The sequence below is a fragment of the Mauremys mutica genome, chromosome 8 (genome assembly GCF_020497125.1).
Source record: "Mauremys mutica isolate MM-2020 ecotype Southern chromosome 8, ASM2049712v1, whole genome shotgun sequence".
NCBI classification, from domain to species: domain Eukaryota; kingdom Metazoa; phylum Chordata; order Testudines; family Geoemydidae; genus Mauremys; species Mauremys mutica.
Window position 1 is genome coordinate 54,221,347 of NC_059079.1, and position 25,568 is coordinate 54,246,914.

The following is a 25,568-nucleotide window of genomic DNA, read 5'->3' on the forward strand; positions in this document are numbered from 1 at the left end:
AATTAATTAGAGTGTTACAGGAATATTCTCTTTATAAATGAAGATGAGAGTTACTTTAAAACTAGGTCGTGTTTCTAATTATAACAAAAGGAAGAACTGTTTGTAGATGCAATAGGGAATGCTTAGGAAAAAGCACAGAGGCTTTCAGGCTTAAATAGACACCATTTCCAGATGACATCTTGTGTATATTACACTGCAAAATCCCCGTGGAAAATGGGAAAGCATGAGTAGACAGCTTTCAGCTTTTAGTGTAGGATTTATCTCAGAGGACTGGAAGAAGGCAGACATTACAAAAGCAGCTGACGCTATCCTATGAATTAACTCCTTTAACAGGTTTCCTGATTACCTTAAGGCAGGGGTCCCCAACACGGTGCCCGCAGGCGCCATGGCGCCTGCTGGGGCATCTAAGTGCGCCCGCGTACTGGCCGGCGGACGAGCATCTGCCAAAATGCCGCCAACAAGCTGCGTCATCCAGAGGCGTCGCCGCTGAAATGCTGCTGATTTTCTGCAGTATTTCGGCGGCGACGCCTCTGGATGATTCTGCTTGTTGGCGCATTTCAGCAGCGACGCCTATTGACGTTGCCGCTTGTCGGTGGAATTTCGGCGGATGCTCGTCCGCCACCACGGCGCTCCGTGGCTCGTCGTCTGGCGCCTGCCAGACGAAAAAGGTTGGGACCACTGCCTTAAGGAATTCACTAGATGTGACATAGGAAAATCCTAATGAACCTAAGTACAGTTCAAGTAATGTCAGTGTCTCTTCCCTGGAGAAGGTCCCTCCACATCAGGATTGGGTCATGCTGGCATGACAGTCAGGGGGAACTTGTACAGCTATTGTCCATCCAGGCCCCACCACCACATCTTTGCCATGCTCCAGGAGTTCGGGATGCCAGAGAACTGTACGAGGGGTGCAGCACCACCATCCGATCGATCGAAGGGGAGACCGCCGAGATCCCGATCTGGAGCGGAGTAAAGCAGGGCTGTCCCCTCAGCCCCATCATCTTTAACTTCGCCATGGAGCCATTGCTGCAAGCGATCTCCAACGGCCCAGATGGCTTCAACCTCCACGGTGAGAAGGTGAGCATCCTGGCTTACGCGGACAACCTGGTCCTGACTGCGTACGACCCACAAGCCTCCAAGGTATGCTAGACGCCACCAGTCGAGCTGCCGACTGGATGGGGCTCCACTTCAATGCGAAGAACTGCACAACTCTGCACATGGATGGCTGGAAAAGGGACTCGGTGCAGGTGACAGGGTTCCAGATCCAGGGTGAGCCCATCATCCTCCTGGTAGAGGGGCAGGCATACCAGCACCTGGGCACGCTGACTGGTTTCCATGTCCGGCAGACACCCGAGGACACCATCCAGGAGATCCTGCAGGATGTCGCCAAGATTGACGCCTCTCTGCTGGCACTGTGGCAGAAGATAAACACCCTGCACTTTCCTGATCCTACCTGATCCTACGCATCTCGTTCATCCTAAGGCAATCCGCCATAGTGAAGGTGCCCCTCAACAAGGCAGACAAGATCATCCAGCAGCTGGTGAAGAAGTGGCTGTTCCTTCCCCAGAGAGCCAGCAACAAGCTGGTCTACATTTCCCACAGGCACGGAGGTGCCAACGTCCCCCGCATGGGTGACCTGTGCAACGTTGTGGTGATCACTCATGCTTTCCGCCTGCTGATATGTCCTGATGCCACAATAAGGAACATCATGGTGAACGCTCTGTGTGACGCGACAGAGAAGCGGATCAGCAGAGCCCCCTCCAGCCAAGACATCTCCACCTTCCTGAGCGGCTCCCCTGGATGGGGAATTCGGATGGGATGGGTGCAACATTGCTTCACTGTGCTCCCTCACTCGCAACGCCACGCGTCCCCTGGGGAAGCACATTGGCTACCGGTGGGAGTGGTGCGAGGAGCGCCAGGAGCTGGGAGTCCTGGTGCCGCAGATCAGGTCAGACGACAACACCATCGTCACCCCGAGCACCAGGGGCTTGCTGGAGAGGATCCTGAAGGCCGCCATCCACTCGCTGTACCTGGAAACCCTGAAGTGTAAACCGGACCAGGATAAAGACTTCAAGTTGACCAGCAAGTGGGACGCCAGCAACCACTTCCTCGCCAGGGGCAGCTTCACCCGTTTCGCTGACTGGCGGTTCATCCACCGTGCCCACTCAATGGAGCCATCCGCCATGGGAACTAAGACAAGCGTTGCAGGAAGTACGGCAGTCCTGTGCAGCTGCAAACCCCACTCCAGAGCCTGGAAGCTGCGCCACAACGCCATCCAGAACCGCCTGGTGAAAGCCATTGCACCACACCTGGGGGAGATCTCAGTGAACTGTGCCATCCCTGGTATTGACAGCCAGCTACGACCTGACATCGTCGTCACCAACGAGGCCCAGAAAAAGATCATCCTAATCAATGTCACTGTCTCCTTTGAGAACAGGACCCTGGGGTTTTGCAAAGCCCAAGCTCGTAAGCTGGAAAAGTACGCCTCCCTGGCCGACACCCTGAGAGTGAAGAGCTACGAGGTGCAGATGGACACTCTGATCGTCGGAGCCCTGGGCGCCTGGGACCCCTGCAACGAGCGTGTGCTGAGGACCTGCAGGATCGGTTGATGCTACGCATGGTTCATGCGGTGCCTCATGGTCTCAGACACCATCCGATGGTCCAGGGACATCTACATCGAACACATCACCGGCCACCGACAGTACTAGGAGGTGTGAGCCGGAGTGACATCCTTCTTCAATTACGAGAAAGGGACCAAGAGACTTCCTCCGTTGGATCATATGAACTGGAACCATAAACTCCCTGAACATTAAATATCACCAAATGAGGGTCAATCCATCCTCATCATCATATCCACTCATTATACTCCACACTCGAACATAGCCACTTTATGAACTTCATACCCTCATATCTCAATGTCTGTACTTTGACCTATCAACCTTTTGCCCCCAATTGGGGATATTGTAGATTATGTATTCCTTATGCCACCCGAATTTAAACCAAACTTCGCACCCCTCGATAATCTGTATGTTATTCCTTGATAACCTGAAACTTCTATGCTTAAACACTGTACCGTTCACTTTTTTTTTAATCATCATCTTAATAAAATTTTTAATTGTGTGGATACAGGAGTTCTGCATGGGCCTAGTGCTCTCAGCCTGGTATCTTTCACAAGCACCAAATTCCTTTTTAAAGCCAAGAGGGACAAATCTCATTTACACTGGTTTAAAATCAGGGCATCTCTAGCAGTGTAAGTCAGATTCCCTAACTCCCAGGCACATTCTTTAGCCAGAAGACTATCTTCATCAAAGGCATTCTTTTGTGGTGTGGCTTTACCAAGAGTTATTCATTGACAGATAAGTAGATTTTTATCATTGGGGTTAAGAATTGAGTTTTACTAATATTGAACACTAGCATGTGCACTGAGAAATAGGAGCTCTTAACTCATAGTTTCAAGGGGATGGAAGTTCAGAAACCAATACATCTGTCCAGATTGGAATGGAACTGTTAAGGGCTTTGTGATTAATTTAAAGGTAATTAAACTGATTAATATTGTGAAGAAGCGGGAAACAATTGGTATAAGTAAATGGAGTCTTTTAAGCTGGGAGAAACAAGTGCTATTAAAATACTAAATGGGTTGGTGCTGGTGTTAAGAATGGGCTAAAAGTTTTGGATTTAAATAAGAGCCATCCAAAGTTCAAGCCCAAACCAAAGTTTTTCTGACCTTCAAAAAAGTTTGGTTAATATTTGTTCTTTTCATGGACTTCCAAGTTATAGACAGAAATGGAAAGGTTGAAATAACAGGTTCTTGCAATATTTCTAGCTTAACTGAAAGAGACAAGTATTACCCAAAATATTGCAGCATAGCCTATTTTAATGAGATTTCTTTTCCAGTTTTGAAGACTCATGAGATTCAGGCAAGCATCCAATCTTTTGGATGTTTATCTGAACCTAGAACTAAATTCACCAGGGGCGTAGGGAGAATTTGACCCCTAATACAAGCTCTGAAATTAGAAAGGGAGGATATAGGTAACATTAAAGCTCATCATTTGACCTCATCTGTATCACATTAGGGTCCTGTGGTGGTTTCAGAGCTTAGGTGTTGTTTAAAAAATGTATTCCCAATGCTAGCTGTATTGATGGCAGGCAAATACTACACAGTTTTTAACTTTAACTTTTCCTATTCCTATTTTGTCAGCTTAGTTATCTTCTCTTAATTTTCTTTTATTGGTTATGACACTTTCATCATGGGAAACTGCTTCTTTCTCAACCTTTTGCAGTGATAACTTTAGTGGCAGTCAGAGTATGCAGTGCTCATTGTTTCAGACATGTATTTTTGTCTGGGATTTGCGTTGTTAAAGTAAACATTTTTCTCAGTTTTTTGCAGACTGAGAATCATACGAGGAATGAAGGAAGGGATTTTCAAAAGTGCCTAAGTGATTTAGGAGCTGACCTCAATGGGGGGTGCTTTAGAATATCCAGCCCAAAAGCTGTAGTGTGTAAAGAAAGCTAATGACGCTGGAGATTTCTCCAGTGAAGAGGAAGAATATTGGTAGCATCTTTAAATCCTAAAGACCAAGTTCTGGCTCTACTTACAAAATGCGTGTGTGTGTGTGTGTGTGTGTGTGTAGTGAGTCTCTGAATTTTTCTTTCTGTGCAAGGCAAATGCAGGCAGAACTGCCTGGATAGGAGAGCAGTGGGGGCTGCTACAGCTGGTGCTGAAAGGAGCAATATGTGTTACCAAGTTCCTGTTTGCAGGTGTCCTTAGCTTCCAAGCCACCTTACAGCACCTCTAAGGAGTGCTGCTAGGCATGCCAAGCCTTGATATAGCACTGCAGAGTAAAATCTGCCTGATCCTACAGAAGTGCAACTGTGGCTGTGGGGAAAAGTTTACCTGCATCTCTTAGCACCCCTAACACATTTTTACTCAACATGAGACAAAATTTAGCCCTAACTATGGCAACTTATGATTTTTTCGGATATGCAAATTAGAGGGGAAACAATGGTGTGAAAGCCTCCAGGGTAGCCCAAGAGAGATTAATAAGGAAGCAATGAATTTCAGAGAACAAGCTGTGCTCTATTTAAAGTGCTGTATAACCTGTTTATCTTAATAAAAGCAAGTACGTTTAATTTGTCTTGGGGAATGAGTTTCAACTATTTGAGCACATAAGGACATGCTATATACCCTGGTTCAAATTACTCACAATTTTCATAAGAGTGTCCAGCACATGATTCACACTTAATATACCCCAAACACTCGTTTTAGCAAATATCCAAAACATAACTCCAAAGGAAGACAAGGTGTACAAGATGAGGTAGGGTGCTCTGTTAAAATGTGTTCAGCTAATAAATTAATAAATATGTAGAGTGAGTTCTCAAAGTGTCACGGTTTTGTTAAAGCACCATGGAGGGGATGGGGTGCCTTGGGTTTGAGGAGGAATTCTGATAACACAAAGGAGAACTCTTCAGCTTCCATTCTAACTTCCTGGATTTTGATGGTTCTTATTCTCTTGTTGGATTCTGAAATCCAAACCAATTAGCTGATGATGGATGGAAAGAAAAAGAAGGGTTTGGATTAAAAAAAATTCCAAGAACCCATAATCTGCTCCACTGAGAATAACAAACTGCAGATGTAAGGAATTTAAAAGAGCATATTTAAGAAAGAAAAGAAACCACCTTTCATTAGTTGGGAATTCTAGATCCGTCCCTGCCTCGAAGGGATCACCAGTATATGTTTCTAATACAGTGGCATTTGTTCTTGTTCTTAAAGATATATTGTTGTTTGCCTTTAAGGCTTTGCAACACAAAAGAGCAAATGCAGGCTTTCTTTTGTGAAGTGAATCCTGAAGACTTGTGCAACCTTAGCAGAGTTTATTCTCCAGGATGTAAATCTTCAGTGAAGGAAAAACATCCATCTGTGCAGAGTATTGGCATCCAAATTGTGTAGAAAATCCCTCAACCTCCATGGCTGACATTTGTTCTTGTTTGTAAATTCAGCTTTGATTAGTCTTCCATTGATTAGTCTTCCATATCGCATTCTGTTAGGATAAACATTATTCTAGAAGAGTTAGATTTTCAAAACACATTTCATTTGTAAAGGCTGGTGTTGCAGTGTAGCCAAACAAACCAAGTGGGAAACTTTGTTCTGCTTGATATAAACAACTCCAAAAGAGAAAGAAGCACTAAGGGTATGGCTACACTTGCAGCTGTACAGCGCTGTGAGTTAAACCTGTCTTCATACAGCTGAGTAGGGAAAGCGCTGCAATCTGTCCACACTGCCAGCTGCCAGCGCACTGTCGTGGCACATTTGCAGCGGCATTGGGAGCGGTGCATTATGGGCAGCTATCCCAGCATTCAAGTGGCTGCAACGTGCTTTTCAAAAGGGGGTGGGTGGGGTTGAGCGTGACAGGGAGCATGGGGGGAGAGAGAGTGGATTTTTGGAGTGCGGACACTGTGTCAGCACCCTGCCTTGCAAGTTCTGACCCCCCTCCCTCCTCCACCCCTCTCTCACTCACTGAAAGCAAACAGCAGCTGTTTGTTTTTTTCTCACAGACCAGATAAGTAGCCCCTCGCCAAAACGGACCCTTCCCCCTCTCCACCCCCTGCGCGCCACCTCTCTCTTCAAGCAAACATTAGCTGTGGGCTTTCCAAAGGAAGCCCCCCTGCCTGCCTCTGCTCATTCACAGCAAACATTAGCTGTGTTTGTTTTTTTGATAAGCAGCTCCCCAGCCCGGAGTTCACAACAAAACAAAGATAGGCATCACAACAAAACAAGGAGAGGAACCTTCACTTAAAAGGATTATGGGGAGTTTCTGGAGGTCAATCACTGCGTAATAAGATTACTCCCCATTTACACTGGAGCACCAGCGTCTCAGCCACTCCACAGCAGCTGTTAATCCTCTCGGGGAGGTGGAGTACCTGCAGCGCTGTAGCCACGGAAATACAGCGCTGTATGTGCCTTGCCAGTGTGGACGGGGAGTGAGTTACAGCGCTGTGGGCGGCTTTATTGCACTGTAACTCTCAAGTGTAGCCAAGGCCTAAATTTGGGAAAGAACTTGGGGAACTCGTTCCTTAAGTGTTCTGATAGTGCTGAGAAAACAAAGTGGCTTGATCTGTATTTATACCACAGTATCATTTCATAGGAAGGGTTACCCTTTACTTGTACTTCAATCATTTATATTTTCAGAAAGCACAGTCTTGTCGTGAACAAACTAAAAAAGTTAACATGAACAGTACATCAGGGGCTTACTCCTACTCCCACTGAAGCTGGTGTCAAGACTCCCATTCATTTGAGTGGTGCAGGATCAAGTTCTAATTTAGTTTGAGATTCTGAATGACACTTGAATATTCTCTTCTCTTTTATTATTATGAGGAGAATATTCTAGCATAATGACAACATACAACAAGTGGTGCAGAAGTGGAAATATGGTAATTGCTCATTGGTTAATGTTGCAATTGATTATATCATGCCTCATACATATCACAGACACAGAAGAAATATATGACATAATCTTTATATGATAAATTGAATTAATACTAGATTTTTGGCTACCTCACATGCACCTGGCCTACTAATTCATCTCTGCTTTGTATATACCAAACCTCTGAGCCACTTCAGTCACTGTTGAAAATATCTCCCAAACACAGCCTGTTGGAGGGAGATTTACTATTTTCTCCCCAGAGGTAGAACGTATTCCCTTACTTTCATAAGTGCTGGAACTAGGGGTGCTGGGGGTGCTGCTTCATCCCCTAGCTTGAAGTGGTTTCCATCATATACAGGGTTTACAGTTTGATTCAATGGCTCTCAGCACCCCCACTATACAAATTGTTTCAGCACCTCTGCTTACTTTCCTCCCTCCCCCTGAAAAAATTACTAATCCAAGATGCAGACTGTTAGATTTAAGGTCCAGTATCTTAGACCCTCTGTGACAGAGCAACTTGACATTGGAAGTTTGGAGTCTCAGAGAAGAAAAAAATAAGTTTTAACAAGCAAGGCTTATTCCCCTATTTGTTTATTAGGCCTCTAGTCTAGGTGAGTCAGGGCTCTCCTTTCATGCCAGTGTAACCAGGCTAAGACGGTACAGTTTCAGGAAAAAGACTATGAAGCAGTCTATGACTATGACTATGAAACCCCCCCCCCCCTTAGCAGGAAGTTTTATGTGACTTGCAACTAGATGAAAATAAAATTGCCAAAGCAGGAATGTTTGGGGTTTTTTATGTCTGTACATGCTCTGAGAGAGAAAGAACTACCTTAGGTTCTATGCAAGAATCAAGAAATTAACTGGATCTAGGCATATAGGACAGAATTACTTCCATTTACTCTGGAAAGCCTTTCAGATGGGCTTCTGAGTCTAGAGACCTGCTGGCTCACAAATACATGAAGGATTAGAAAGGAAGTCAAGGTGGGCTTGCTGGATAATGGCTGCTAAATTCAAGTCAGCTCTCGATACCAAGCATCATGTTATAATAACAAAACATCTTTGTGGATGAGATTTTCAAAAGTGCTATGCCCTAGTTTAATTACACTTTCATTGCTGTGGAACTACCATTGACTTCAATGGGAGCAGACCAGACTGTAGTGTTGAACACTTTTGCAAGTTCCACCCACCTTGCAGCAGCAGTTTGCCCTGAGCCCCCAGCAGAGAAGCTGTTCTGTCCTACAGCAGTGTCAGCCATAGGGAGTTCGAAGACCCATTTGCAGAAGGAAATAAAGTACTCACAAGTGCTAAAATATTAAATCTCAGACTTTTAAACATCAAAATGTCCCTAACTCCGTCTCTGGAAAATACAGAGATTTTTTTCACTCAATTTATATTTTAAAAAAGTTTTGGATTATTTTAAACATCAAAATTAAGTGAAAAAATTCTGGGGAATGCATTCATTTTAAAAAAAACTTTGTTCCCAACTACAGTAAGACTAAAATAGAGGATAGTGGATGAAGTTTTGTATGGTTATACATTTCCACTAACAACATATATGTCAAAACTTTTAGAGTACATCCAATCTGCTATGGACTTCTGGCCTGTTCTATAAAATGCAAAGCTGGTAGGAAAAATTCCTATTAACGTTTTTTTATGTCAGAATTTGCCAATTTGTCAACATTGAAACCTTTTTGCAGAGATGGTTTGATTTTGAAAAAGTTCTGAACGGGAACTTTGCCAGCCAATCCACCTGCTGGACTGCTTTTGGAGTCAGGGACCCCAGGGCTCCTAGAGTCTATGGTTCTGGGGCAGCCTGCCATGTGAATTACCCCAGAACCAGGGCTCTATTTCCTTTCATGGAGAATCTTGAAATTATTGGATTTTGTTCCAAATTGGAGCTAAACCAAAACTGCAAAATATCAAAATCTTTCACGAAAGGGAGTTAGTTACCTTTCTCCATCCAGCTCAAATAAATATCTTTGTAACTGAGCCTCCATCGTATCTCTAAAGAGGCATTGTTGTCTAGCATGCAGACTGAGAGACAGGAGTGCTAGGTTATGTTCCCAGTTCTGCAACTGCCCACTGAGTCATCTTGGGCAAATCATTTAACTTCTGTTTTAGTTTCCTTGTCTATGAAGTAGGATAATCTTATTTCCTTGCCTCACAGGATTTTTGAATTTTCATTTATTATTTGTAAAGAGCTTTGAGATTCTCATATAGGAGATTATAGAAGTACAACGTAGCAGTATTGGTGCTGATGATATCTGGAGTCCAAAAGTAACTTAAATCTGTTAAAAAAAAAAGTTTCCCCATAGAGGAAAATCTGTGTCGTGTTTATGAGAAGAGACCACAATGACCAAACCTATAAAGTGTCCTTTTTAAAGGGATTGGAGAAAGGTTTCTGAGCCAGCAATAAAATCTGTGACATGTGACAAAGCTGGCTAATTTGCATGAACATCCCCCAGTATCTTGTGTATATCTTTTTTTTGGCTTGAAACCCTTATCTTCCTGCTACGTACATCGGCTGTTCTGAGACACTATGTCATGAGAATGGTAAGATAGCATCTTATGTTATAGGGAAATACATTTTAGTAAGTTTTAAGAAAAAGATTAGGTAGTTATAGTGTATGAATAAGAACAGCATTTGCAGTAGATTGTGTAAAATAACAATTTGGGGCACAAATGGCTCACCAGCTGGAATCAAGAAGAAACTTCCATTGTGTTTACAGTATCACACAGTTGAGTACATTTATGGGTTTCTGGCTTTCTCTGAAGCAATGAGCATTGGCTTCTGTTAGACAGTATGTTGATATGGTTTGTACTGCTATTCCTAAAATGAATATAAATTAAATGTAATTATTCTCATATGTTCTGTTTCAGGGAAAACCGAGGCTGTAATCAAAAACTTCAGCCCACACTACCAACGCCAGTATGCTGTTGCTTTTTGTGAGCACATACAAAATGAACTGGAACAGCACCGAAACTTCCAGTCTCAATTCCTGAAAACGAAGGTAACAGGAAATCTTGGAGGAATCCTAGATGTTGCCTGATAGCTCTGCCCTGCTAGCACAGAAACAGCCATACCTTATTAGCATAACTATCTTAAATATACACAAAATGCACTCTGAAACTCAAGATTACATCTGTAACCAAAAGAGGCAGAATTTCAGAAGTGACGAACACCCGCAACTCCAGTTAAAGTCAGTGAGAACAGCAGATACTCAGGACCTCTGAAAATCAGGGCCAAAGTATCCTAACTGTGACATATATATAAGAAATAAATAACGTATTTCCATTTTCCTTACTTATATTTTTGGCTATCTTTTTAATGGCCTGTAAATTTGGACACAAAACATCTTGAGTGCATCTCTTTTACAGTTAAACCCATGTATGTTTAAAGCTATGGTGTGTGCATGATTGGATAGGTCTGTAACAAACTTGCAAGTGCAGTTGCAGTTAGCATCCCAGAACTGTTTTCTTTTTGCACATGGTAAAAATGTTAAAGATGTGTATAAGTACGACTTCAATTGTTGTGTTTGAGGCCTTTTGAAAATTTGGCTGTGTTATGTGGTTTAGACATGAAGTAACTTGTATTACCTTTTTGGGGAAGAGAAAATTTTGGAATAAGAAAAATACTGATATGAAACATACGTTTCAACAGGGATCAAATTTGGTGTGGAGGGGAGGAATAGTGGAGCTTTGATCACTTGCAAAGTTTTATAGGTATCTCAAGATAAATTGATACGCAATGGTTCAGGCGGCGAATCTTTCATGGAAGTCACGGATTCCGTGACTTTCCGTGATCTCCATGACTTCTGCAGCTGGCAGGTGTGACTGACCCAAAGGCCAGCCGCACTCCTCCCCACCCCCCATAACAATGGTGGTCCCAGGCTGCCCCCCGCCAGCAGTGTCGGTGGCAGTCCTGGGCCTTTGGGGCTGTCCCCTGCCAGTAGCAGCAACGGCAGTCCTGGGCCGGTGGGGCCGTCCCCTACCAGCAGTGGAGGTCCCATGCTGCCCCCACCCCAGCACCAGCAAGTACCCTGGAGCTCCTCCCCCCAGCATCAGCGGGTGCCACAGAGCTTCTCCCCCCAGCACCAGCGGGTGCCACGGAGCCCCTCCCCCCAGCACCAGCGGGGGCCCTGGAGCCCCTCCCCCCAGCACCAGCGGGTGCTCTGGAGGCTCCCCCCAGCACCAACAGGCATCCCAGAGTCTCTCCCCCCAGCACCAGCGGGTGCCCCGGAGGCCCCCGCCCAGCACCAACAGGCATCCCAGAGGCCCCTCCTAGCACCAGTGGGTGCCCCAGATCCCCCCCTCCAGAGCTGCAGCTGTGCCCCCGGAGTTCCCCAGAACACCAAAAATTTAGTCAGGGGTATAGTACAAGTCAGGCCAGGTCACAGGGCTGTGAATTTTTGTTTATTGCCTGTGACCTGCTCATGACTAAATCTGAGCCTTAATTATGGCGGAAGTTTCTGTGGGCGAGTTAGCCAAATCTGTAAACCATGCCTGCATAATTCCATAGGAAAGGCCAACACTTGTCAAACTAATTCATGGAATAATCTAAAGAAGCATGCATGTACGGTTTTGATAAGGGAAGGAAATTCAGAGCAGTTGACCATAATTGAGAGATAGGTGCTAACCTAAGCATTTCACTAGGATTGGCCTGAAATCACAAGTCCTCGCCTTGAGAGGTGTGAAACCTCATAGTTTATGCTGTTTATGTGGGTTGGCTAGACAAAGAGCCAGCACTCAAACACAAGCATTGCCCTTCGAAAAAAAATATATGTAATAGGGACAGCAAAGCCAAAAAAAGTATAAATGAAAGAAACATGAAATATTTTATGCCGATAGAATTGATTCTTTCAATCACAAAGTTAGTCTCCAAAATAAAATGGTCTTTTAACACTTAATGGAGAAGCACCTGGGAACAATGGGCCATCTCTGCTGCAGAACTGACATCTAAAACAAAAGATAATTAATGAACTTGCTAATATTACCACCATGAAAACTGAAAGGTTAATAAGAACTCCTCTGCCACAGAAATCTAGAAATAAGTTTGGAGAGAATTAGGCCCACTGGCGCCCAACCCTCTGAAGTCATATGAATTCAATCACCTGGGTCGCATCTACTTGATTCAGACAGATGATCCTTACTCTGAATTTCAAGAGAAGGCCCAAAGAACCCCCAAATGGTCCTTGCTAATATGCCCTCTGGAAAATGTAGAAGGAAAACCTTCAAAATAGCCAGTATTTGTGCAAAATGCTTTCAAATCTGGTCACTTTCTTTTTAGCCCCCTGTGGAATCTGGGATGATCTTGTATGAAGCAGAGTTGTTGCATTTTGCTGAAGATCTGAAGAAATGGAAGGAGAGATATATTGTGATCAGAAACGACTATGCAGTGCAGAGCTTTGAGAGCAAAGAGGTAAAGCTGCTGTAGGGTGACCAGATGTCCCAGTTTTATAGGGACAGTCCCGATATTTGGGCTTTGTCTTATATAGTGTTACCCCTCCATCCTCTGTCCCAGTTTTTCACACTTGCTATCTGATCACTCTAAGCTTCACTCTCGCATGTTACTGCTTCCGTGTGGAGTTGGTAACATATGACTGGGTCTGTTGCACCTTATTCTTTCTGTTAGATTTAAAAAAATTGCTGAACTCAATATTCCCAAACTTGTCAATAATCTGAATAGGAGTGGATTCTAGGCTAATGCAGATGCTGTTTTATTATGAATGGATCAAATTCTGTCCTCAGATAAGCAGGTGCAACATCCATTAAGCACTTTTCATCTATCAAACATTTTGCAAGTATTTACAATTAATCTTCACAACACTTCTGTCTTTCCCATATATATCCATCTATCAACATTTCTAAGGGGTCTATCACTGTAGTACCTAACCAGTGTTTCTGGAACTGGAATTTAACTAGCAATTTATCTGTTGATTCCCATATACCACCCTGCAGCTTTCTATTTAGCTGGAATGTTGGCCCTGCATTAGTGCCAATGTCCAAACTAGTTTTCGCCATCAAACTAAGTAGATATAGCTTGAAAGTTGCACAATACCAGCTAAGCAGTACCAGAGGGCCATTTTTGTACACATTTTGCTGACCTTTTTACACTTAAACATTATTCAGATTTGATGCTTTCAGGAAATAGATCTGAATTTAGCCCACCAAAACTGCTGTCTTTAGGGAGGATCTATGTACTAGTTCCATCTAAATGAATTGGGGATATGTTATAGGCTGAGACTACTATTTTTAAAATCTTTATTTTGATTCTCTCTCTCTCATGTCCCTCCTCCCCCAGGCCTACCAGAAGGGGCTCAGCCCTAAATATCGTATTCTTCCTGCAGGAGGCAAAATACTGACCTCAGAAGAAGATTACAATTTGCTGTCTGATAAGCATTTTCCAGACCCAGTTGGTAAGCACTGTCAAAAACTGAAATGCCCAATCTCAACCTCTTTATCTACAGTCTTTTTTTAGACCCTGAGGCTATGTTTTAAGCAGTGTAACAGAAGATGAATGCTCCATGTTTTCCATTATCGAAACATAATTCCAGAAGACCACATACTACATGCTATTAATTAATGAATAAGTACTGGTTACTTGTTGTCATGCTGTCACTTCAGAATAGTTTTGCGAACTGCACAAAGCAAAACCACAAGCAGACTAGAAAACACTACTCCCATATTTTACTTATCCCATCATTGGATGTCAGTTGTCTCCCTTTAAAGGCACTTGATTGGGTGTCCCACACACAAATAGAAGGGAAGTTGTTAATTGTAGATAATAGCTCCACATTACTTTGTATTGCTTATACACCACAATGATTTTTCTTCCCATGAAGAGGAAGAAAGCTCTAAATCTAGGGCCAGATGTGGATTTGGAATAGCAAAGGAGGGAGATAAGGGACACAGGTATCTTTCCATTGCCTTTCTGACCTGTAAGTCTTTTCAGTGCTGCTCTAACTTGTGATTGTTGGCAGGGCCGCCGGGGGGGGGGGGGGGCAAGTGGGGCAATTTGCCCCAGGCCCTGGGCCCACAGGGGCCCCCACGAGAGTTTTTCAGGGCCCCTGGAGCGGGGTCCTTCACTTGCTCCGGGGGCCCCAGAAAACTCTCACGGGGCCTGGGCCCCCGGAGCTTCTTCCGCTCCAGGTCTTCAGCAGCAATTTGGCAGCGGGGGGTCCTTCCGCCCCGGGACCCGCTGTCGAAGACCCCAGGCCGCCTGAATCCTCTGGGTGGCCCTGATTGATGGCCCAGGATTGCCAGGGGCAGCATGCTTCAGTCATGCCCTGTCATGATCCTGGAACACCTGCTAATACAAATAAATAATAATAATCATGCACCAGCTTTAGGCCATCTGGGGACTCTCCTATACAACGACTTCCTAGCTGCCTTTTTGTGGCAGCTCTGTCCCCTTTGTGCCAGCCAAAGATCTGGCTTTGTGAGTTTAACATCTTTACTCCAAGCAAAGTCTCTAAAGAGACCATAAATAGAATTGCCCATTGCACACTGCAAAGCATAGATACAATGACTTTTATTCTACTTAACTATAAATGGAGTTCTACAATATCTGTGTGTGGTCCAGATAGAAACATAAACTGATGTTTTTAGGGACTTTGGACCTTCTTTGATCTGTCCAAGAGCACAGAATTGCACAGAGCTTTCCGAAGACAGTACATCTGGGCTTAAATGGAAGGAAAACTGGGGGTGAGGGAATGCACACTCTTCCTTTTTGCTTAAATATAATTTGCTCAATACATTATACAGAGGAGACAGTAGGGAAAGAAATGAAAATTCCCCATGCTTAATTTTTTTTACCATTAAAGTCCTGCTGACTAGCCTTTATAATCCATCAAAAATTATGGTTCTCCAAGGTGTCTAAACTTTGCCCATCTGAGGGCTGTATCTAACTTGAATACAAACATGTGCCGCTGTAACATGGAAGTGCCATCTGCAGAGATTGCAGGTCTCAAGCATGCAATGCTGCAACATGATCTGAATGACCATTTGCTTGGATCAAGATGGACCATTTCATCCTGAGACCTGTACTTTTCCTAGGCCAGACCTCCATGATAAAGAAGTGTTGTTTGAGAACCTTAATGGATATATTTCTCCTATAGCTTTAATCACAAGGTAAAAATGTTTGTTAAACTGGCCAGAAAAGCCCAGAAACTTGTTTTAAACCAGATATTTCTATTTATGTATGTATGTATTTATTTATTTAGCTTCTAATGAGAAGGAAAATGCCCAGGCATTTGTTCTCCTGCCAAAAGAGTTTCCAGTGTACCTGTGGCAGCCCTACCTCAGACACAGTTACTACTGTTTCGAGGATCCAGAAGCTCAGAAACAATTTAGTGCAGTGCTGAATGACTGTGTCAGACACTTAAACCAAGGTAAGTACAATAATGGCTTCTTGTTGTGCACCCGTTACCTGTGGTTAAGCCTGATTAGCCTGCTGTAAGATCCATCTTGTGGAAAAATAAAATATTATGGGAGTCCCATTCTGTCTCGGAGATGCTTCCCTGTAAGTGCCTTGAGTAAAACCTGTATTAATGTAGATCATTTTCTTTCAGTGCTACAGCTAAATCTAGTTAAAGTTAAGCTATATTTTAGCAAGTGTGAGCACATTACATTTTAGTAGGATTCAAGCAGTTATTCAACATGGCTTTTAAAAGTTGTAGTGTGCTTGGATGCAAAACATGTTAGTCTCTTTGAAATGGTGTTCCAGTTCCTCATGGGAATTTAAAATCTTTACCATAAAGTAAAATCATCCAAAGAGTTTATTGGACTCCTGCTATATTATGTATACATGGTCTACTGTACCATCTATGATGTATGCTGGCAGCAAGATGAGAATCTGATGCATGCTATTTAACAGTGTTTTAACACTATCAAATTTTTGGTCAAATGTTATAGAAATCATATGTTAGAGATCACATTGAGATCATGATGATGCATCAATGGTGGTGTTAGAATTTATGTTTTCTTTGGGGGAAGCTCACCCCTCTACTGATGGGAGTGCAAGGGCTATGCACCAGTTAAGGCCTCCCAGTAGAACCTGAGTGGTGCATTCACTCTGTGATTTTTCTCAGTATTTGGGACTAAAAGCCTTTTTTTAAACTATTAGTTCACTATGAGTATAATTGGTGGGAGTATTTTTTTATATTGACTTCAGTGGGAGCAGAATCAGTACCTGCATAAAAAGAAATGATTTAAAATCTTCGAGACAGCTGGGCTGAGGTGGGTATCCAAAGGGAGTGAGTGCCACAGCCAAAGGATTACTATATCAAATGCTTGTTTACTTGTTGTTCTAGCTTGTGAAGATAAAACCCCTGGAAGATGGCTGGGGCCAAATCACACATAATTGTCAGAGCAAGACTTAATGAATAATGATCAAATATAGCCAGATCCCTCACTGTCCAAAAACTAAACTGGATTACCTTAAAACATAGCAACTTCTCTCTTAAAATAAAGCGACCTCTCTATAGGCAGCCACTGAAGAGAATATAGGGTCCACAGATGTCTATAGTGCCTTTATTGCATCATGCCTGAAAGTTCTCTCTTGAAAGTTGTGCTTGCTTTGCAATTTCAACAAAAGTAAAATGTTGGCTGGTTTACAGTGAGGTATCAGTTGAGGATACTTCTCAAAGGCTCTCCAAAAGATGAAGAAGTCCTGACCTCACCAGTTTCATAAGGAGTTCTTAGATCCGCTAATGGTTTTCATGGGACAGTATTAAGAGGTTACAATATAGTCACTACTGAAAAATTTCAGCATTTAACAGCTTCTATATAGTGCTATTGAAGACCTCAGTATTTCTATATATTTAAGATTAGAAATAGCTGCAGTATCTCAGCTACCATTGTTTGGTAATGGTAAATGTCTAAATTCTAGTGGTGAATGTATGTGAAGTTTCCACTGCGTAAACGTTGGCTGAAGGTACAATATTATTAATTTATTTTTTCTCCAGGAACCTTTCTGAAAATACTAGGGTATTGCATGTTAATGATCCAAAACACTGCAGCTTACAGGAACAATTATGCACTGGGTTTTTTGGGGGGCCATTAGTGCACAATACTGCAGATATTTTCTTATAAGAAATACTTCCAACCTCCAGAGTAGAGGCTGTCTTTCCCTCTCAGAATGAGTTTTGACCATTAGTATCTAAAGAAATGACCAAGGGACAAAAATGTTCATTTAACAGCAAAAGACAGCTTCATTCCTGTCTTCATTCAGGGCTCAGTCCCACTTTTCACTTACTGAGATGCATATTGCAATATGTGTCTAACTGATTTTTTAAGGTATGCAACTGTTTGCACCCATTAACTCAATGGTGGTCATAGGCAGGTGCTACCTTTGCAGTCACATAAACCCATGAACTCCTGGGGGCTCTATGCCTCACCAGTAAACAGATGTCATGGACTCTCTCAAGGTCCTGCAGCTTTCCTCTAGGGACCAGGCATGGGTAGTCAGACCTAATGGTCAGAGTCAGGAGCATGGAACCAGAGCTGGGGTCAGACCCAGGTGCCAATCCAAGGGTCAGAGATGGAGACAGAGTCAGGTACCAAGCCAGGGGTCAGAGCTGAAGTCAGCATCCAATGTAGGTTATAGGATCAGGGACCTGGAGCAAGGCAGGAAAGCAGGAACCAGGAACAGACCAGGTCTGGGATTAGGAGGGCAGGAATGGACAGGAACAGTCTGGGAGTCAGGACTGGGGAGTTAGGCAAGTAAGCAGGGTCCATAGCACCAGCTAGTCAGGGATTCACCTAGTTGCTCAGACAACTTCCTGTGCCTCTTTCTGGTTTTAAGTAGTGCATCTCAGCCAATCAATGGGGCAGGGTTTCTCTCCCAATCAGGAGCTTTGTGGGTGGGGCCTTTTGTGAGCTAGAGCTTTGATAGCCCCCTTTTTCCACTGGCTCAGGTGAGCTGCTGAGTGGCAGCCCCAGTCTGAACATTGTCTGGGGATCTAGGGTTCAAGGCCAGTGATCCCTCATACCTCCTTTCTGTTCCTTCCTTGCTCATTTGCAAGCTAGTACCAAATTTAGTAAGACACCAGAAAGAGATTTTTCTCTGTTCTCTGCTTACCTTGTACAAATCTGGGTAAGCTGCACTTTTCTACACAGTTGTAGCTATATTAGTGGCTAAAAGCCTAATGTAGGAACAACCTCAGTCCCAAGAAGCATAACGATTTACCAAATTAGGGCTGGATTTATATATGTGAAAGGCCTCTATTTAGGAGGAACACATATGCACTTAGCACTTTCAAATATCTTGAAACTATAAAGCTTCAACAAATATTCCATGTACAGCTGCCATCTGAAGCCAGTTTCCCACAGCATTCTTACAGGGAAAGTTTCCCCTTGTGGTTTATAATTCTGATTAGTCTGCTCTTTTAGCTGTGATCATACAGAACAAAAGTGCTCCAAACTAAAAAGCAATACTTTAGTTCTACAGCGAGTTACAGAATTCATAATAGGGATAGAATCATGTTTTCCTGGCACTGTGTAAATCTTCTGTGACTTGGATCGTTTGTAAGTTTTTGGATTTTGTTTTCCTTCTTATTAGACAAGTATTAACAGACTTGACAGGGCTTTTGGAAGCCTCCATTCTTAACTGAAGTTCACCACATGCTCTAGGGGACAGTCCTGCACTGGCGTATGATGGGACTAGGTGACCTAATCGGTCTTTTCCATATTAATGTGTGTGATTCAGTGTTTTACTATATTTCACACATTTCAGCTGTTGCTGATATATGTGCTTGTTCCAAGATTTCTTGCTCGCCTCTTTCCTGAAGTCAGACTTTTATCTGATACAAGATTTTTAATGAACTCTAAGGTATTTTTACCACGGCACATTACATCTGGTATATTCCCACTCAAAAAACTTATTTGCTAAAAGCAAATCAGAATAAAACATATAATTATTCCAGTAGAATAGCCTGTACATTAAAAGCTAAGGAAATTGTAAGCTAATGTTACATAATTCTTATAATCTTACATGCAGTTGCTTGTGAACACATCATTAACAGAAAATGTCGCACTGACCAGCACCCAAAGAACTGTAACTTTTCCCTTGGAGGAAATATTCCTAACAGTTATTTGAGGGAGTTAATATTGGTTTATGTGCTTTCTCTCATAACTGTGTGAAATGCAGTCTTTTTATTCATGTCAAAGTTTTATAAAGTCTATGCTTTTTCTCAATCATATGTAGTCATATGCAACCAGACATTTTAACAATTCATGACTGCACAAATGGCCTATAAATAATGTTGTCCACTGATTCAAATAATTCCATATACCCATAACTAGACAAACACCATGAGACACAAAGCAACTGTAGGAACATATCCCAATTCTAATCCCCATGCAAGGCATAAAAGTGCTCTTCAGATGAAAACTGCAACTGTCAGTGTTGTAACAAACTATCACACTTAGTATACAGAACAAATACATGCACAATACCAGTTATACACACAATAGTTTGTAATTCACATTTTCAATTCAATCAATCACTTCTGATTAATAGAAGTTATATTTCTTAATTTTGTGTGTGCCTTTTGAATATTGCATAGAGAACTACAGGGATTTGGTGCTGGTCAGGGAAGAGATTTTTGTTTGTTTGATGTATATGAGAACTGAGTGTTAAAGTTGTTGTCAGGATTGCATATGTAACCTTTACCTTGTGAGTTCCTTTGGTTTTAAATGTTTAGACTATTAGGGCTTGTCTACACTTAATACACTGCAGCAAAGCAACTGCTCTGCTACAGTTGTGCTGCTGTAGCGCATCAGTGAAGATGCCACCAACACTGATTGGAGAGGTTATCCTGGCGGCATAAGTACTCCACCTCCCCGAGAGGTGGTAAACTAGGTCAATGAGAGAATTCTCCCATCAACCTTGTGCTTTCTACACAGAGGTTAGGTCTGTTTAACTTCATCACTCAGGGATGTGCATTTTTCATGCTCCTGAGCGATGTAGTTATACTGACCTAATTTCCTAGCATAGACCAGGCCTTAGTGATGTGTGTAATAGTATGTCTTGTTGTTGAATTGCCTGTAACGACCTTAATGATACGTGAACAAAGCTTTTTGTATGTCAATTTCCTAGATTAAAATAGAAAAGAAACACTAAGAGTCATGAAAGTTATATATGCAATCAACAATGACTAAGGATAAGATTTTGTCATGGACATTTTTAGTAAAAATCATGGAGAGGTCATGGGCAATAATGAAAAATTCATGGAGAAACCTGGGCAGCTGCGAGTGGACTGGGAGCTCCAGGATCCTCCCCGCTGGTGGCTCCAAACTCCGGGGGTTCCCCCTGCCGCCATGGAAGCCAGAAGCTCTGGGGGTCCTGCCTGCCACCTGGGGAGGCGGAGAGCTGCGGGGATCCCCCCTGCCTCCCACGGTGATGGGGAGCATTGGGGTCCCCTCAGAGCTGCGGGGGTCCCCCCTGCCGCCCCTGGTGGCCAGGAGATGCGGGAGGTCCATCTACCACCGGCAGCAGGGGACCCTACAGCTCCCAGCCAGGGCTGGCTGAAGTCATTGAGGTCTTTGGAAGTCACGGAATCTGTGACTTCCATGACCTCCGTGACTAAATTGCAGCCTTAACAATGACTCACTCAAAGTACTGGACATTAGAATGTCTTTTACTAAGATAAGGAGCATTAGTCAAGGTACCATTCTCCCCAAATCTTCTCAAAAAGTGCTAGGTAGCTTTAACTTTTGCCAGGAGAGTTGCTAGAAAATGGCACCAGGTATCTAGATGCAATGTGTTATCTGAAATTGCCATGCTATTTTCCTTGAAAATGCCACTGGGAGTTCTAAACTGAGTTTATAATGCTGTTTTATAGCTGAAAATTCTGTAGTTTGTTTTCTGAAATATTTGTTTTCTTCCAAGAGACAAAGTTAATTCCTTCATGCACGCTGATTGTTTCTTGTAGAGTGTGGCGCTGCAGTGAGTCAGCATGTCATCTTGACAACGGAATGCTGATGGATTTTCCTTTTTCTAAACTGTTTTAACTGTTTCAGCTTTGTTTCATTTTTTTGGTCAGAATTCATAGAGTCCAAGGAATAATTACAGTAGGATTTACTGATCACTGTTTCTAGATATGAATCAGCTCTCTTCCAAAAACCAATTCCTATCGGTGCTGGTGTGTTTGCCCTTCATTCATGCTGATCAATGAGGCTTTCAGGTTATAAGGATCAAGCCTGGTGTATACTAGGAAATTAGGTCAGTATCTACATCGCTCAGGGGTGTGAAAAATCCACGCTCGTGAGCAACACGGTTAAACTGACCTAACTCTGAGATAGACAGCACTAGGCTGGCTGGAGAATTCTCCCATCAACCTAGCTACAGCCTCTCAAGGATGTGGAGTACCTACACCAATGGGAGAACTTCTCCCATCGGCATAGGTAGCATCTTCACTGAAGCGCTACAGTAGCACAGCTGCAGTGGTGCAGCTGTGCCGGTGCAGCATTTTAAGTGTAGACAAGCCCTCAGATTTGAAGTTATCAGATTTTCTTCATTATCAGCGGTTTGGTTACAAATTTTGCACCTTTTCTGAGTCCAATTCAGTTGCAGTTAAAGAATATTTAAAAATTTTGGGAGTGACTGAGCCAGTCAGGACCAGCCATAGTACCAAAAAAATCCCCCACTTGCAGAACTTGCTGTATGCTTTGATTTTTTGAAGCAGTCTCCTCTGGCAAATTCACTGTTTGATGAATATAAGTATAGCAACCAGTCAGCTGTAGGGATCCAAATGGGAGTTGCCCAACTAGATCTTTATAACACAGTTCTACTTTGTCAGCTTTCTGGATACATCAGGTTTTACTGTGAGGGCAAATCAAATGCAGCTTGATTTTAAACTATACTTGCATTCACGTCTCTCTTTTTTTTTTGGTTGGTTTTTGGAGCCAATATATTTCAAAGCCAGTATCATACTCTTTCTAGTTCTTTTTCACCGCTGCTAAGTCTCTGGCAAAAGTGACAAATGTCTGATTGGCTTCATTGGTGCAGAATAAGTCTCTATAGCACCAGTTGGTGTGGGAGAGTAGTCAAGGTAAATATACATGGCTAGTACAAATTTGCTACTGTTGATCACTCACCAATGCCTCACCAGTAGTTTGAAAGAGGTGGTAGGCTGACTTTAAATTATATCGATACAGTGCCACCAACCTCCAAAAAACTCCCTCTACTACCATATTTTCCTTGTTCCACCAACAGTTTAATAACTAAGGAATGCAGTGGCTTCTTGGGTAAAGTTGCCACCTTTCTAATGGCTGGTAACTGGACCCTTCATGTCTTGACCCATGCTTCACCTCTTCTCCCAAGGCCACACCCCTGTTCTGCTTCTTCCGCCAGGCCTTCCTCCTTCTCTACCTCTTCTCCCCAGGCCCTGCCATGCTCCACCTCTTCCTCCCCCCCAGATAAAAAAAACAGACATCAGGGCTTGTCAAATGGCATCCGGACGCACAAGCTGAAACCTGGACTATCCGGGTGAAAACTGGATGGGTGGCAACCTTGTACTCAACATTGCAACACTTAACTGTTTTAGGGGTTTAAATCTCATTTTCAAAAGGGATTTAGGCACTTAGGAGCCAAAATCCCATTGGCGGTTGACATTTCACAAACAAAACCTAGGCTTTAAATCAATTAGGTGTTGCAGTGATGAATCCAGCTTTAAAATATTTTTACAAATCTGGGCCTAAGGGCTTAATTGAAGCCCACTGAAATTAATGGGAGTCTTTCTGTTGACTTCAATGGGCACTGTTCAGGTGCTAAATTAATAATGTATCTGAATTAATTTCACCTTCAAAATATTCTCAAGGGAAACAAATGGCTTTGTGTATTATGAAAGAGAATTTCTAAAGGAGTTAACTAAACATGACACACAGGTCAACCACAAAACATACTTTGCAAAGGAGGCTTTTTCAAAGCCAGCAAATTTATCAGAGTAATATTAGTGGAACAGAGTAAAATGGCATAATGATGAGTCTTGAGAAATTAAGACAGTAATTCTTGGCCTCCTCCCTTTTCTGAGATTCGGTGAATCAGATCAAATTTAACCTTAGAAGCTTTGTTCCTCAGTAATGAGGCATAAAAGTCAGTCAGTTGTTTCAGGGAAGGTATAGTCAAAATGCACCGGAGAAGATACGTTATTTTCTGATTGCAGTATTACACAATTATGTCTACTTCATTATTTTCATTCCTTATTTTATATGGCACTCAGAATATTTTCCCAGGGTCACTACATTTATTTTTTTCTTTAAGCAACATTGAAATTAAACACTATTTTTTTTTCTATATTGACATTCACATAAAGTTTTTGTTTTTGTTACAAAAGTACAAATGAGCTGGGCAAAAGATAGTAGTCATGAGAGATTTGGATCACGAGTGACCTGGGGACTCTTACTCCTTGATCTAGTTGAGATTGGAGAATGTTAAGAATGCAGGCCTATAACAGTTCTAATTTTTAGTGAATGTATAGTTTCACTCAAGACTTGCAAAATCACCCACTTGAGAATTTGAGATTAATAACTGATTCAGAAATAAAATGATAGTATTGGTTAGTAAACTTGTGTCCTAATATGCAGTGGTGTTGTAGCCATGTTGGTCCCAGGCATTAAAAAGACAAAATAGGTGAGGCAAGATATTTTATTGGACCAACTTCTGTTGGTGAGAAAGACATGCTTTTGAGCTCACAGAGCTCTTACTTTTGAGCTTACGCAGATCTCTTCTTCAGCCACCTGAAGAAGAGCTCTGTGTAAGCTCAAACACTTGTCTCTCACCAACAGAAGTTAGTCCATTAAAAAAATACTGTTTCACCCAGTTTGTCTCCCTTGTATCCTAATACTCATTTTTCATTGATTGGCCTGATACAACTGACAGCAGAAAGGAGAACTATTTGACTACTAATATGATGTTATGTGGTTTTAACTTTCCTGGTTTACATTTTGGATTGTAGGTGGAGGAAGACATTGATAACCACCATTTACTAATTAAAAGCAAAATCCTTCCAAGGCTACATGGAACTTAGATCGGTAAATGGTTTTATATCACAGCTGCACCTTTTCCTTGCATTTTTGAAAGAGGCTGCTCTTCCGTTAAAACCACCATTTTACTAGCCCATTGCTCGACCACCTTCTGTTCTGTGTGAAATCAGAATGGAATCAAAATGGAAAAAAACCTGTACACTCAGTGCCGGTATCTAAAGAAGTCTGACTGAGGGGGAAAAAAGCTGTTAGTGTAATTCTGAGAGACTCAAAATTAGGGCAGACCCTTCAAGATTTAATATTCCCTTAGCAGACTTTCAAAAATGCATACCACTGTCTAGCATTTGATCCTACTTGACAAGATATAAATAAATATGATTGATAAGATTAAAGTGCAGTGGAGCTGAATGTACTCTGATTGCTGTGTAGGGAATGTTCGTGTACTGGCCAAAATTTGGGAGCAGGGGGAGGGGAGATAATATGATCTCAGATTTTTCCCATTAAAAATGTCTACAGTTCCCATATATTCGATCTATTTTTTCCTCTGAGTAATTACTCAGGCTGGCAGGTGTTTTTCCTCATTTATTTCTGCTTGTCTTAAGTTACATGTTTTTAATTCCTGTAATGTGTCTCAGCATCTCCTGGGACATAATACAAGATAATGATTTAAACTGTCACTTCAGTCAGAGTTGTAAACAGGAGATATTTAATGGCTGAGTTAAGTGATAAGTGGGCTAGGTCAGAAGAAATGCTGACATTTCCCAGACATTTTCTTCTCTTTCCCTACTGCTTTCTGCACATCTCAGACTTTCATCCCTTTCCTATCCCTTTCCTCAAAGAGCACGCTCCATCCTTCTCAGAAGCTTCTTATGTACCGCATATGCTCATCCATGTATAATGCAAAATAGTTAAGTGTCCAAAATGACGAAAGTATTTTGGAGTCCTTATGCTGCAAACAAGGCAATGTTTCCTGGCAAGAACAGCTGAAGAAAGGAATGCTTTCTGTTGCTTCTGTTAGGTGAAATGATCCAGAAGACATTAGTAAGGAAATTTTAAAAAGCCCATGGTGTGTTTAAAGCCACAATCTAGGATTCTGTGTGTGGATAAAGACCAAGAATAAGACTGATTTAATCTTCCTGCTGTTTTTATTGCTCTGCAACATCA

General features: G+C 42.5%; 1 protein-coding gene across 1 annotated transcript in view; it reads left to right on the forward strand.

The window, feature by feature from the left end:
- The window catches only part of NIBAN1 (niban apoptosis regulator 1), a 106,675-nt gene that overhangs the window by 40,059 nt on the left and 41,048 nt on the right, over positions 1-25,568 (forward strand). Inside the window, exons 2-5 of the mRNA XM_045028818.1 lie at positions 10,299-10,429; positions 12,706-12,837; positions 13,720-13,834; positions 15,641-15,808. Coding sequence (XP_044884753.1) covers positions 10,299-10,429; positions 12,706-12,837; positions 13,720-13,834; positions 15,641-15,808 — 546 coding nt within the window. The remainder of the gene's footprint in view (positions 1-10,298; positions 10,430-12,705; positions 12,838-13,719; positions 13,835-15,640; positions 15,809-25,568) is intronic.